General features: G+C 32.9%; 1 protein-coding gene across 6 annotated transcripts; it reads right to left on the bottom strand.

Moving 5' to 3' along the window:
- Positions 1-561: 561 nt before the first annotated feature.
- On the bottom strand, positions 562-14,453 carry LOC110621036 (transcription factor IIIB 60 kDa subunit). 6 transcript variants are annotated; one of them, XM_043958945.1, is made up of 22 exons: positions 13,966-14,453; positions 12,642-12,693; positions 11,322-11,439; positions 11,132-11,219; positions 10,875-10,956; positions 10,067-10,139; positions 9,768-9,853; positions 9,607-9,683; positions 8,803-8,859; positions 8,594-8,706; positions 7,413-7,492; positions 7,218-7,304; positions 6,526-6,606; positions 5,110-5,271; positions 4,914-5,018; positions 4,241-4,310; positions 4,022-4,143; positions 3,037-3,117; positions 2,411-2,548; positions 1,823-1,912; positions 1,261-1,355; positions 562-1,168 (listed from the first exon to the last, which is right to left on the bottom strand). In XM_043958945.1, exons 4-22 carry the CDS (start codon positions 11,191-11,193, stop codon positions 898-900), a joined length of 1,932 nt encoding a protein of 643 aa, XP_043814880.1. In that variant the 5' UTR covers positions 11,194-11,219; positions 11,322-11,439; positions 12,642-12,693; positions 13,966-14,453; the 3' UTR covers positions 562-897. The 6 variants fall into 6 exon arrangements, 4 of the variants coding, with proteins under 4 accessions (XP_043814880.1, XP_043814879.1, XP_021620749.1 ...); XM_043958944.1 differs by lacking the exon at positions 11,322-11,439; XM_021765057.2 differs by lacking the exon at positions 11,322-11,439 and having other exon boundaries at positions 1,261-1,314.
- Between the last annotated feature and the right edge of the window lie 652 nt (positions 14,454-15,105).

Genomic DNA, 15,105 nt, shown 5'->3' with positions numbered 1-15,105 from the left:
GAGCTCATCTGCTATTCTTTTTCTTTAGTTGGCATCTAAGATTTACGTACCCTTATGCACTTTTTTTTGTGTGTTTGTTTTGATTGATTGCCTATGTTCAGATTACTTTCTATATAATAACTATCCCCTGTAACCTACGTTTTCTTTAAAAGTCTAGTACCAACAAAAGTTAAGACACTTGGGTATGAAAATCATTAGAATGTAAACACCTCATCTTTGCTGCTTCAATACCACAAATTTATCAAAACATCAATGATATCTCAGATGAGGTACGTGGAGAACTAAAATCACATTCATAATCAACCTACACTCTAAAAATTAAAATTTACACTATAAAAATTAAAGTTTCAGACTAATGGCTATATTTATTACAAATTGAGAAGCTACTAAATCTTTCCAATAGAAGGATAAGTTCATTCGAATAGTTCTACATATTTGATCACCTTAGACAGAAGTAATGAAATGATCTCCAATTTCCAGAGGAAATAGAAAATGGCAAGAAAACATAGCAATTGTTAACTAAATTCTACAGTTGGGAGTTCATGTTCAGTTGCTCATTGATTTCATTATAAAATTTGTATCTTTCTAATAATTATGTTAATAAGAACTCAGTTGGTACGTCAATGTATCCTAATAATTACACCTTTTATTTTCTCCCTCTTTTTTTATCTCAAAAAAAAAAAAGAAAGAAAATCAAACCCAAGGCTCCTAAAAGTATATCAAACAAATAAAGAACTAAAAAAGAGAAAAAAAATTGATGACGCGAACTTCTACAGAAAAGAGTGGAGTCTATTCTAGAGTCTAAATTAGCTAATGTACTGTCCGAAGAATGCTGCAGAAGAATGTGTCCATATTCTGATATTTTCCAGCAAGATGAATTGCTCCTCTCCTCTCCAGCTATTTATCAAGAAGGTTTGAAAGAATTAAGTACAACCGCCTGCCATGGCTAATAAACACTATAATCATCGTTCTCGTTGTAATCATAGCCATATGCTTCTTCGCCATTTTCATAATAAGGATCATTTGTGTAGTTATATGCTTCGGCATCCTCCTCGTCCACATTTTTATTTTCTTGCCCCAGGTCATCCTTTTCGTTATCTGTATGCGGGAACTTGTCATCATCATCAGAATGTGATTCTGTCCTTGGTTTCTTGGGATCCTTAGAGCCCTGTAAGGAAAAAATGAAATCTCAGGAATTTGATTTTGCTTATTTTAGGGTAAACAACAAAAATAGATAAAAACAATAAAAAGACATCGTACAGGTTCATCAAAGAGTTTCTCCAAGGCATCATAATTGATTTTTGAACTGATTCTCTGCAAAAGAAACCATGGACTTTCTCAGAAACTGCAATATGCTATTGGAATGAACACAAAAATGTTATATTTACACAAGTAGTACTTGTCTGTGCATGCAATACACATTGGACCACATAGAAAAGAAAAGTAATTATCCGTTATTTTGAAAACCGCAATATACATTGAACCATCCCAAACAATTGTCCGTTATTTTGAAATTCAACTTTTATATGAAGGTATTCACTGCTGTTTTTTAACTGGTTCCTTCTCCCCTTATAAAAGAAAAGTAATTCATCCACAAATAGAAAGTAGGTAGTGAGGGTAAATACTGATATATACAGTCCAAGACTGAAATGTTTGCAACCCTAAAATCAGATTCTCTTATCACCCACATTTTCTGCTCCAAAATATCTTTCCAGACGTGACTATAAAACATCTTAAACGCTACAACAGTTCCAATCTACATTGCAAACTAGGTTATGCAACATATAGCAATAAATTCCCATGTAGTGTCCCATGCAACTACCTTCTTTGTCAGCATTTGGCGGGCAGCTTCTGAAGCAGATTGTGGAGGAGCTGAGTTCCTTGCTTCTGCAGCTCGTTTTTGTTGCCTTTCCTGTAAATTAAGAAAACAAAGAATTTATGAAAATATAGGCTCGAGAGAAATTTATAAAATGAACAATCAAAAGTAGACACTAGGACACAATGAACAAAAAGATCATAGAGATCAAAGTTATACTTTTGTCTAGGGTGGTACATCAACACGCACAACTGCCAATCTGAAACTGACTTGATCGGAACCAAATCAACCCAAACCAATAATATTAATAATGCTTCTAGTGGTTGATTATTTCAGTTTGATAATTAATAAACCAAAAAGATTGGCTTTGTTTGGTTTATGGTTGCTAGCTAAAACTAATTTAGAGAACCAAACGAACCAATAATATTAAAGATATTAGTATGCTATATTAATTTGGTATTTTTTTTCTTTATATTTTGTATATACGTATATCCATTAATGGAGTAATCAAGTTTCTTAGATGCCACTCTTTACTTTCTTTAAGTAAACTGAATAAACAACCAAATTATTCAAACCAATAGATTGCAAAGTTACCTTTTTCGATTTTGCTACAGCTGCTGCAACGGCTGCTTCAAGCTTCTTTGCAGCTTGCACGTCCTCTGGACAGTTCTTAAAAGTTGCCTCCCAAGCTTCCTTAGCAGCTGCTGCAGCTGCCTCCTTAGCTGCCTGTTCCTGTAAACAGTTACAGTGTTGCAGCATTGCAGATTAACTACCAGCTAAATTTGTAGAAACGGGAAACAACAATATCACATTAGCAAACAAAAATGTCTGAACAAAATCAGTACAGTACTGTCACAATTACCAGGCAATTCTCCAAAGTTCTAAATTAAGCACATAAATAAATAAGAAATATGAAGGTATAATACAATGAGAAAAACTCATCCCACAATTTCACAGACAATTTAAGAAATAGAAATGATGATGGACAAGTGTCTATTGAGCTAATATGTTTCCCTAGTCCCCATACTATTCAATTCACATCTGGAATTCCAAGTTCAGCTTGTTAACCTCAACAAACCATGATAACTCCTGAGTCATCTCATTGCTTACCAAACAAAGGAATAAAAATTCATATATTTGTGAAATGACTGGTACAAGTACAGGATGGGAAACTAGAGCCTCAAAAATAGATAAGATACTGAGATTGAAAGATGAATTACCTCAAGATACTCACGATTCATTTCTTCCCAAATGATTTTTTTGTACTTAGCCTCCTCCTCATTGTGAAGGTAGCCATCAACCTGTAAAATATTTCAACATTCTAAGGACTTGATACGGGTAAACTATGCAGAAAACAATTGACTAGGTAGCTGCTATTGGAATAGCCAAGCTCACAAAAATATAAAATTAGTAAGAGCAAAACTGTTATGAAAATCAATAATTAGATCACAGTAACTATCAAGGAGAAGAACAGAGTAACAGTGGTCCAAATGGATATTATAAATGCCTTGAGATCCAGAATCAAATAGAGAAAGATTTTTCTTTTTTATTCCCCTTCCACTTTGTTGGTTGGAGAAAGAAGTAATAAAACCTTTTTTCTGCTTCATGTTAATAAAGAGAGAATCAATTACAAAGCTACCCATTGAAATATTAAAGAAACCTTAACATTTTTCACCACCAAATGGCATAGATTCTGTTTAAAGAATATTAGATGAAAATCTGAAAGCTGAAGAAGCATTCTAAATTTCTGATTCACAATATTACTTGGCAGTTATAAAACCACTGATAGTCAACTGGGCAGGGATGAAGTAGGTAGAGAAACAAATTTGACAAAATCCTCCACATGACAAAATGTAATAATAAAAACTCTTGAATCTGAAGCTGAGTTTATGAACACTACTAAAGTTTTGCACTTGGCACATGAAAATATTTCCCATCATACAAGAGCAAGATGGCGTGTATAATTTGGTAAATGCAAGTTATAAATATGCATAATGCCACTTTAAAATAAACGTATTTTGCATGATTTTTCCGGCATTCAGTTCAAAAGAACAAATAATGTAACCTTAACGCATTCAAATTATTTTTCATCACTACAGTAACTTCCAGTTCATTTTAACTGGATGCATGAAAGTGCAAAAATGAATTTTTATTAATAATGTGCATAAAGAAACAAAAGGCATTACAGCAATATTAACTGTTCACCTCAGCATCATCAATATCAGAAAAGTTGTCTGATTCATCATGAGCTTTAGAACATGTATCGTCCTCTCCATTAAATTTACCATAACCACCATCATTAGCAGGCATGTCCTGAGCAGTTCCCCCTGAAATGTTAAGAGTTTCAAATAAGAAGAGTGAAGAGTTCAGCCAACGGAGTCCAGTCATTGAATTCCTTCCCAAGGAAACAACAGATAGGCTTACCAAGGCTTTGTGGCTCAGTAGACTGCAGTCTTTCATCTCTGCCCACATGTTGGCTGTTCAACTCCTCAAACTAACAGAAAAACAAGAAGCAGAATTATTTTGAAGTTAGATCTATGTTATCTAGAAGTTAGAAGGAAGCAGAAAATCAGAAATTCTCTGCCAATTAGTCAACTGATACTATTTGCTACACAACAAAGTTGCTAATATTGCAATTTGTGAAGATAGTGCAGTAGAACTAAACTTAATATAACTAACTACATCAGATGATTCTACAGTCCTCACAAACTACATGATTTCAAGAGTTAACTACCATAACAAATTCAGAAAATCCTAACATATCCATGTAAAACAGAAATGAAAGTCTGTATGAGTTTAAGAACACATGATGTATTAGGAACATACATGAAAAGTACGCACTCAGATGTTGAAAATGAATCTTTTCATTGGCAAATCACTGTTTGTGTCTGACACATGCATTGTTAGAAGCTAGGAAATAAAATTAAAGATTTTTAAAAAATAAATGAAGACCACCTTTCCGACAAGCAATGGAAACACAATACCTCATAGTGCAAGTTACCTTAACTAAGTCAAAGTGACAAACCCCACAAAGGGGGGAGGGGGGAAAAGGCAAATCCAAAAGTTCCAATGTTGTAGACTTTTAGGCTATACTAACCGCATTTGGGTCTACAGTCTTGTCCATAGCAGATGGATTTTCCTTTCTTTGCCGCTCAGCACGCTGGAAAGCTGGAGGATCCATTCCACCCTCAAATCCTATGAACTACATCAAGGCAGAAACATGAATTGAAATGTTCAAAGTCATATACATATTAGAGAGAAAATAAAGGACACCTTAGAATGCGAGGACTCACATATGCGTAACACTCGTTACAAAGACCATAGGCATGAGGAAGTCTACTAGTACCCTTGTGATGACAAAGCAACTCTTTTGAGCTTGACGTCTTCAACATAACATCTGATTGATCTGTTGAACTTTCTTTAAGCTCTTCTGCTTTTGCATTCAGTTCCTCAATCTAATTGCACAGGAAGATAACGAACTTGTTTTACAACACATGGTACTGTAAAAAGGAATTTAATATCAGAAAGAAAAAGGAAGGGTGAAAGATAACTCTGGATGAGTGAAAATGTTAGTTAATTCATTTTGTTGGCATTTAAAATAAGAACCTAATAGAACCAAAATAATTAAGTTTACTTCCCAAGTTCCACTACGTATATATTTTAGTGTTTGTAACATTTAATCCATTGAATTGAAAACTAATGGCCAGTCCAATGTGGTAATCAACAATCTATAGAACCCACTTCAGAAGATCCTTTGTCATAATAATATACTCACTCCATATACTTTAATTTTTCGTTCAAGGTTTTTGCATAGTGATTGAGAAAGCAATTAAATCACCTATATTGTAACAAAATACTCTTTAATTTAACTGAATAACTCTTTATCTCATCTAATGCTAATTACTCCAATTTCAATAATTCTCTCTATTAATCTACCACTAAAAAACTTGGATAACTAAGAAAGAAAGAAATGATAAGATATTAAGATAGGTCTTAAGAAATTATAGAAGTAGTTATGTTTAGTTAAGATAAGGATAAATTAGAAAAAATTAATTAATACCCCTTAATCTTCTCAAAGGAGACAATAATTTTGGACAAGACAACATCCAAAAAGTAACAGATGAAAGGGGACAGAAAGAGTAATTGAATGAGTTTGGTACGTGGTTAGGTACTCCAGTGACTTTTCCCTTTTTTGTTAAGGGTCAGATTGCAACTGTGAACAGAATTCATTTTCAGAAGATGTGTTAAAGATTCCATATAGGACAGCGGGCTGTCCATAATTACATTCTTCTAAAAGTCCAACAGATCTAGGCAATAAAAATCCCAATCAAAACTAATATAGTAAACCTAGTCCTATAGAGTGTATAAAATTCCAAAACAAGAATAAACCTAATAATAATGGAAATCTAAATAACATAATTCTAAACTTCCTAACTTTACAATGAATAAGATTCCTATTTAGTTCTCTTTGAATACTGCATCACCAAGTCTCCAACAATGCAGCTGCACTGAACTGCTTACAGATCAACCATACAAGAAATATGCCATTAAACTTGGTTAATATGTATAGCATGCATGTAGAGAGTGGGCTGAGGATAAAGGGGGTAGATTCACAGTTTTCATCTATTTCAGTATAAGAACCAATTGTTTCTGGCCAACTAAATAAAAATAAACATTACAATCTTTCAGATTTGCTTAAAGGAACATACCGTTAAGCTGCCAGACTCCGTACTCTCAAATTCTACCAATCGTTTTGAGAGTGTTGCTTCACAAACATGCACCAGCTTTAACTGTATAACATTTTAACATTGTATAACGTGAAAAATCTCAGAGTGGAAGACCTCAAGTAGGCTTAAATAATCCAGCAAGAATAATACAACTAACTCATGAATCAAAGATCATATTGTTTCATATCTTAAAAGAAAAAGGCAACGATATATGAACTCAAGATGCCATATCACCCATAAACTTCATCCTAAAATCTTGAACTGTTGATCTCACATCATTCTATGATAAATCCCAAGTACTAGGTTAAGATTTTTAAGATGACAACATTTCACTTTTCAACAATAAAGACAAGTTTGCCAACAAAATAAATTGATGCATAATATAATCACTTATGAAAAGCCTCATAAAGGACCACCAATGCACAACAGGTAAAACTCAACCTCCAGCTGATTAAAACCTCAAGATACCTGCAAACTACAACTGTTTGGAAGAAAATAGAACATGTAGCACTTTCATTAATAGATGCTTTAAGTGCAGCAGCAATATAATATGTTTAATGCTACACCAGCAAGATAAATAAGTGTTGCTTTATTAGGACAGGGAATCAAACATGCACTTCCTTTTTTTTATCAGTCAACTTAAGCAGTGCAAGTAAAAAAAAAAAAAGACTTACAATGTCTGATTTAGAACAGTTGAGACCATGTGACAGTGCAGATATATATAATGCTGCGCCCCACAACCCACTAGGCCTCCTCCCTGTCTGTAAGCAATCTTTAATCGGAAAGCATATCTAATTGAAACTATACATTACACTAAAGCAGCATCAAGAAAGTTTAATCTTTCATAAATATTAAAAAAAATATGGCACCTGCATCCAATCACGATTCATGCTAGCTATAATGGTCAGTGCAGAATCAGAAATATCCTTATTCTTTCCTCCTGCTAAACCTACAATTAGCATTATTCATTATACTCCCCTCAATATAAATTATTGTTGAAAGATTTAAATTTTTCAGATAATTCAGAATGTCAGGTAGAAAACAATAAAGATCTTATCATTAGGGCATAATATCTCATAACATCAAATGGTATACCATAACCCCAATACCATCCTAAACATATAAACACATCAAAAGAAAGAAGGGGATAGTTGAAGTAGGAGTTTTCAGGGGAAGAGAGTGACGAGAACACTAATTTGATCAAAGATGAAAGCTAACTAGGGTTCCTCCATAAACAAACTAATTAGCTTCTTATAGGCTTTGAAGATACGTGTCCACCTGGCCAGTTTGGAAGAATTGTTTACCTACGATCTAGCAGGGAGAGTGAGGCAGAACACAAAATTGACATTATTGCAGGTGTGCAATTATACAATTGCAGTTATTTGGGTGTCATCAACTAGATAAAGATGTCAAAAATTGATGGTTTAGGTTTCACCTTATGAATTAGAATAGGATGAAATTCTCTTTTCAGGTTCAGCACATTCTGTTTGTAGAATCTCATAGAATTCTCTAGCGGATATCCAGCGTGATTTAAGGCCTTTACATTCTTAATATCCCTTTCATTTCTTGTTCCCCCTAGAGGGGGATGCACTGTTATCCTCGATTAAATCCTTTGCTTCATTCCGTTTTTAAAAGATTCATATCTCATCTAAAAGAAAGGGAAAATCACTAATGCTATGTTTGGATACTTAGATTTGAGATTAAGAATTTGGATTTAATTTTAGTGTAGATTCTTTAATAACACTATTATATAGATCATTTCAAATCTACATTTAAGTATGATAGTTTCTTGTTTATAAAGCTTAATATAAATTCATCACCCTAATGAATTGAATAAAATATAAATTTTATCAAATTCAGATCTCATATTTCAAATTCACCTATCCTAACACAAGGTAAAGGGAAAGAAAACCCAACATCACTGCTCCTGCACCAATCCAACAAGGCAACCATGATAATTAAAATGACAAGATGGAGTATCAAATGCCATCTATGTTTCATTACTGTGGTACAATAAGCAATCAGCATCCAAGTGATTATACATACTTACTAGCTGTATATTTATGAATAAAAATGGATGGATCAAGAAGTTTCTGGCAAATGGGATGTTCTGTAAGATTCAAAACTTTGCAGAGCTGCAAAAAAACAGCACCTAGCACATAACTGCAAAAAATTGTAAAAGAAGATTATGCCAAAGCAAGAGGGGCAATCAAGATGAAATGAGCTGAACTTTGCTCTTAAGAAAGAAAGGCTCCTTACATATTGATTCTCAAGTAATTCGAAAAATCAATAAGAAGATATGGCTTTCTGTTCTCCCTGCAAATGAAATTCAAGAGCTATGTTATGACATGTTCACTTAACTGAACTACTGAAGTATAATTATATTACTAAACATATTAACAAATAAAAATAGGAGCAAAATAACTCCTACTTCTTTCACATAAAAACAAGAACATAATTTGTCTAATGCAAGAAACTTTAGGGTTATAAATTTCCATATTCAAAAACTGGTGAGAATTTCAACTGGGATCATTATATAACCCAGTATTTCACCAATGTGAATTACAGGCACAACATCCCTCCCTACTTTAACCCTCAAAATGGCAATTCTAAGGAAGTATAAACATAAACATCAACTACTATTTTTGAGACAAACTTCTTCAGTTCAAGGGCAGACCAATATATTCACTAGCCAAACTTAGATCGATGAGGAAAAAAAGGATGACTAAATGCACAAAGCAATCCCACATTGTAAAAAAGGGGACGCAGATGAAGAAGAAGAAAATACAGAATCAGAAAACGTCCAGCATATCAAAGGTACTAAAAAATGTAGCTGAAAGAGTCCCAGAAAAGAATATGATCCTCAACACTTTACCTCACACACCTTACATTTATCAACACATCAAACAATTAACCAATTGGCAGTTATAAAAAGGGGAGAAAGAGGAGAGGGAAGCCAAAACATCGAAATTATGGCCTTTCCTCAACCACATTGTAAGACATTCCTGATGGTTGGTTAACCAAACGTACAAGAAAAAAAGAATGGATATAATTACTCCTTACCGACATGCAATGTAAAGACAAACGGCTTGGACTTGCTCTGTTCTACGTCCTTTAGTGAAATTTCGTTCAACTGCTATCTTCATATGGCAGATAAAAGAAAATTAATATGTTGATCAAAACATATGTATCTAGCAGCAAAGTTTAAGTACAAGATAACATACTCGATAATACACCATAGCTTGGTCAACTATGGCAAGATTTTCACCCATGCCCAAGCCATTTTTTATACTTATCAAATCATCATAAGCTGCATCAAGGGAAAAAATTAACAGCTACATACATATATTTCGATATCATATATGGGAGGAGAAGCTCACAAAGTTCCACAAACTTCCATAAATGATAACATTTCCACAATCCCACAGCTTTCAGAAACATTATTAGTATCCATGAACAAGTAAATAACAATATCCATAAATATTTATAATAGAAGCCAAAAATGGAAGAAAATAAAGCATACCTTTATCATATAACCTTTGCCTTGAAAAATTTTCATTTTCAATACTCCTTACTAACTTTCCTGCCAATTGGCTCTACAAAAAGATAGAAAAAAAAGGACATGGGTATACAAACAATAAACATAAAATTAAGAACAAAGCCTAAAGCAATTAAAGATCAAATGCAATTAAATGTCTTAGGAAGAGTAAATAAGTAGTCATGTAGTAATGTTACGAATAGAACATCTGAGAGTTCAGAGTCCATAAATCAAACAAAACAAGTTGATCAACATGAACAAGAACCATAGTCATAAAAAAAAACAAACTGGCCTGCTTGTAATTGCACTATTTTTAGGAATCAGAAAGGATATTCACTTGAGGCATCATGCTGCCTAACACTAAACCAACAAACCTTCAATTCTTTTTTCTTTTCTGAATTTAGTTAGTTCCACTTGTTGAGTATGGTTTGTGGAAACTGGAAATGTGGTCAATTTTCTACTTCTCTGGCTAAAATGTTGATCAATCTCCTTAACCCCTATGAAAAAGAAAGCAATTCATATTGTGTATTTTCTCTACTTTTTAGATGATACCCTATTCATACCACGCAAGTAATTAAGAGAAGGAACCAACTAGCTCTAATCTAGTCTACAAAAGATGATGTTACCAAAAGGAAAACAAATTCTCCAGGTTTTAAAGGCAAACACATGCAGGATAGCTGCAAACCCTGTCACTTTGTAATTCTTTCCTAATGACTGTTAAATATGCTCCATTAACTAACCAAAAAAATCATAAAGATGGTGAAACAACGATACAAGAAAAATAATAACATACCTGTCCCGATGCATTTTTTACAAATGTGGCTTCAGTTGAATAATTATCAAATTTCAGAACCTTACCACACCTGCTACAGGACCTGAACACCGTAACCCCCAAAAACAAAAAAAAGTCTCCCACGTCAATCTTCAGCATAATCACAGTTACAAACTAGAGATGGGAGAGAAAAAGCGGGATGCACTCTTCTATTCATCAAAAAAAAATTGCAAAAATCAATTCAGGTAATTCAAGGTATGAATGCAGAAAGCACTTACAAAAGCCCATCACCATCACGAATTCCAGGAACATCTCTTGCACAGGCTTTACAAAACACCATCTCATAGAAAGCAAGTACCACAAAACCTACATTCAAACCAAATAAATAACACAATTCCAATCCGAATCAACAAAGTAAAGAAATAATACTCAACAGACGTACGATAAAATAAGTGTGTAATTAATTACATTATTTATGCAAGTACTGTCATTGCAAAATTCAAAGCTTCCAATTTCTTTCCCTTGCAGTTATTTTTTGTTTATTTTCATCCGTTTTCTTGACAACCAAGCAGCAAATTGCCCTTAGCTACAAAGTTCAAAAATGAAAATTTCAGAGCAGGGATGTAAATGAGTAGGATATCCGTGAAATTGAGGATACCCAAACCCATTTATAAATATAATTCCCCAGCTCATTTAGCATTTTAATTTCAATACCCATACCCATCCCAAGCCCGTTTAATAATACCCATATACTACCGAACCCAATTTTCTATTTCAATTCAATAGCAAAAAGTTTTAAAATTCAAGTATTTGACTACCAAACCCAAAAGTGTGCAAATAAGACTTGCAAATTTAAAAATAAATAAACCAAATAAAAATTATACAAATTGTCGCAAGAGTTTTTGCGGTTGCGAGGCAGAAAACTGAATGAAGTGAGAAGTGAGGAGTCACCATCCTAATTTTGGGAGAAATTAGAGAAAACAATTTTATTTTGAAAAAAGATTAAAAAGACCACTTCTGTTTTACAGATTCTAAGTTCGAGATCCATATACATATAAGGAAGGTGTTAGCACCCTACATCGTCCCTAAACAAGGTAGGTGGATTTAAGATTGTGCTCACATAAATTAATTATCAATAATATATAATGGAGTTTAAATTATGATATTAGTTCCTTGTATTTGACTAGAAAATAAATTAAAACACTTATTGGAACACACAAATGTCTCACTTATTAGAGATTAATTAAATACAACTGGAAATAATTCAACCCTTGAGTGAATTTTGACCCCATTTATTATTTTATTTTATTTTAAAAAAAAATTGAAAAGGGTGTAAATTATTATTTAAAAACAGGCTTCCAAGTTTGACAGATGGACAAATTTTAAGAAAAGATAACAGTAACTTAAAATTAGAAGTGGAGATTTTAAAAGGGAATTTGTAGAAGAAATTAAAATTTTTCTTGAATTTAAAATTTGACCTTGAGTCTTTGAACTTTAAAGTTACTGAAAATTAAAATTTGAAGGATTAAATGCGTACATCCCGATTAGGCGCCTAGTTAAGAAATATTCATTAAACTTCACCTAGAGAGTCTGATTTATCAGAAGGAACCCCTAGCCAACAAACCAGAGTCTCGTCATCAGCTAAATTTATGTTTAATCTACTACCCATATTAATTTAATTTTTATCATTATTCATTTATTACTTAATAAGAAAAACAAAGAGCAGGCAAAAACGCAAGACGTCTAATTATGGAGAGAAATTAAATTATTATGGATATTGGATCATACCTTAATAACATCCAATTGAACTCCCTGTCGAGATATATTTGTTAATCACAGCCTAGAGAGTTAAACCAAAATCTTGTCATTAACTCGAATAATATTTAATCACAAACCATATTAATTTAATTTATCTTTTATTATTCATATTTTATTATTTTTATTATTACCTAAAGAAACTAAACAACCAAAGTAATAAGCAGGCAGATTCAATAAACACACAATTATGAAGAGAAACTAAATTATTATAGGTTCCAATTTAATATCATTCGATTGGGCCCCAACCGGAGGATATATGTTAACTGTGATCTAGATAACTTGATTTACCAGAAAGGCGCCCTAGCCAAACCAAGGTCCCATCATTAACCCAATTAACATTTAATCACAACCCATATTAATTTAATTTCTTTTATTCATTTATTTGTTTACTTATTTTATTATTATTATTATTATTATTATGGTTGACATAAACTAAAATAATAGACAACCAATTAAACAAGCAAATGTTTAAGAAGGAAAAAAACTTATTATGGGTTTCAATTTAATATCACCAATTGGGCCCTAATTGAAGGATACATATTAACCACGATCTAGAGAATTTGATTTATCAGAAGGACACCCTAACCAATAAACCAAGGTCTATTCACTGAACAGACGGGATAAAGACAAAGAACAGCAAGCTACATTGGTTTCCCCTCTTGAATTTCCTACCTTTCTAACAACCAGGCTCAATCTGAACGGTCCCAACCACCCACTAAAACACAGGATATAAATGCAACTCCCAGTCACACCCCATTGTTCAATCACCCAACCAGTTAGAACATGCATACTCAAACTCAAGATCCCAACTGTATATTCATACAAGAAAACCAGATAACACATGGTATATGCACCAAAACAACCTCAGTGATCAAATAATTAACTCTTTAAAACTGTTTTAAGGAAACATTTCCCATTATACTGCATAAAAATGCTAACTCAATATCTAAACAGCAGGAAGGCACAAATAAATCACTTGAAATTGATCAGATAATGAATTCAGTTATAAAAACTGTACACATTACCCACACAAATATCGAGCAGCAACTCTTATCAGGACTAAACGAATCAATATAATCACAAACACGAACGGCAACCAGATTCTGCCCGACATGGACTTTACAATGTTGCATAAAATCAACTAACCAGTAACAGAGATGAAAAGTTCTACCATAACCCATTGATTTGTCATCAATATTTCTCAAAATCAAGAATACACAATCATAATAAGAGGTAATTTACATTTATTCAAAAAAGAAGATAAATAAAATGTAAACTAAAGATGAAATACAACCTTTGAAGACCAATTTCCAGAGTTGCTCGAATTATGGAGTTGAATCTCTGCCCCAATACGAATGAAAACTGGAACAGTAGTGGTGTTGTTCCGATTTAGCGTAGAGGAGCGGAAGCAGCCTGTGTTGAGAGCAGCGTTTTCGAGCAAAATTGGGGCTGCTGTGTCGATGGAGATGGCGTAGGGCTGTGAGCTTCTGGTTCGGGAGATGGGTTTTGGGTATTAGAATGGGTCTGTCGACAGAGAGGGAAAAAGGGGAATCGGTGGCGCAAGGTAGTGGAGAGTGGGGACCTGGTGCCGGGCAACGCGAGGGAGTGAAACGCCGTCGGCTAAGGCGGAGAGAATTGAACGGTTCTGTGGGGGCGTTGGTCTAGTGATTGATGGAGCAGATGTTGAGGGAGCTAAGTGTTCAGGAGGTCGCTGATGGAACGACGGGGAACGAAAAATTTAGGGAGTAGATCGAATGGCTATAAATCAAAGAGAGAAAAGAACCTGAGGATTTTAGAGGTATATTTTACTTTAAGTAACTTTGATTTTATAGTTAAAAAAAAATATAAAAGTATTAAGAATTAAAGGCCAAAATTAAAAGTATTAAAATAAAATTTGAAAATTGAAATTAAAATTAATTTATCCTCTTCATTTTTTCCTTTTTCTTTTGTCTTTTTTATTAGCAATTAAGGTTAAAATAATACTAAATTAAGATAAAAGAAGCTCTTACAAGGTAAATTAAAAAATAAATTGAAGTTTAATTGAAACAAAAATTCTTGAAAATAAATGTAATTAAAATCTGTCTAAGTAAATGTTAAAAAATAAATTAACCCTTTGAATTAAAATACTTTTTTGACTAAAACAAAATAAATTATTAAAATTAGAAAGGAATACATTTGAAATTTAATTGAAATAAAAATTAATGTTTTCCAAGAAAATTGATTAACTAAAAATTATTTTGAACTGAAATTTCACAATCACAAGTCTCAATTCTTAATTTTTCAATTACTTTTTTATTATTATTATTATTATTATTATTTATTTTTATAAATTATTAGTGTCTATACAAATTCATCATAACAACACAAATTAGATAAACCCGCTACAAGTAAACGGGTTTGATTGGGAGTACTCTAAATTTGAAATTTATTAGTC

This window comes from Manihot esculenta, chromosome 8 (assembly GCF_001659605.2).
Source record: "Manihot esculenta cultivar AM560-2 chromosome 8, M.esculenta_v8, whole genome shotgun sequence".
In the NCBI taxonomy this organism is placed as follows: Eukaryota; Viridiplantae; Streptophyta; class Magnoliopsida; order Malpighiales; family Euphorbiaceae; genus Manihot; species Manihot esculenta.
Note: the sequence above shows the minus strand (reverse complement) of the source record. Positions and strands in the feature narration are given on the sequence as shown.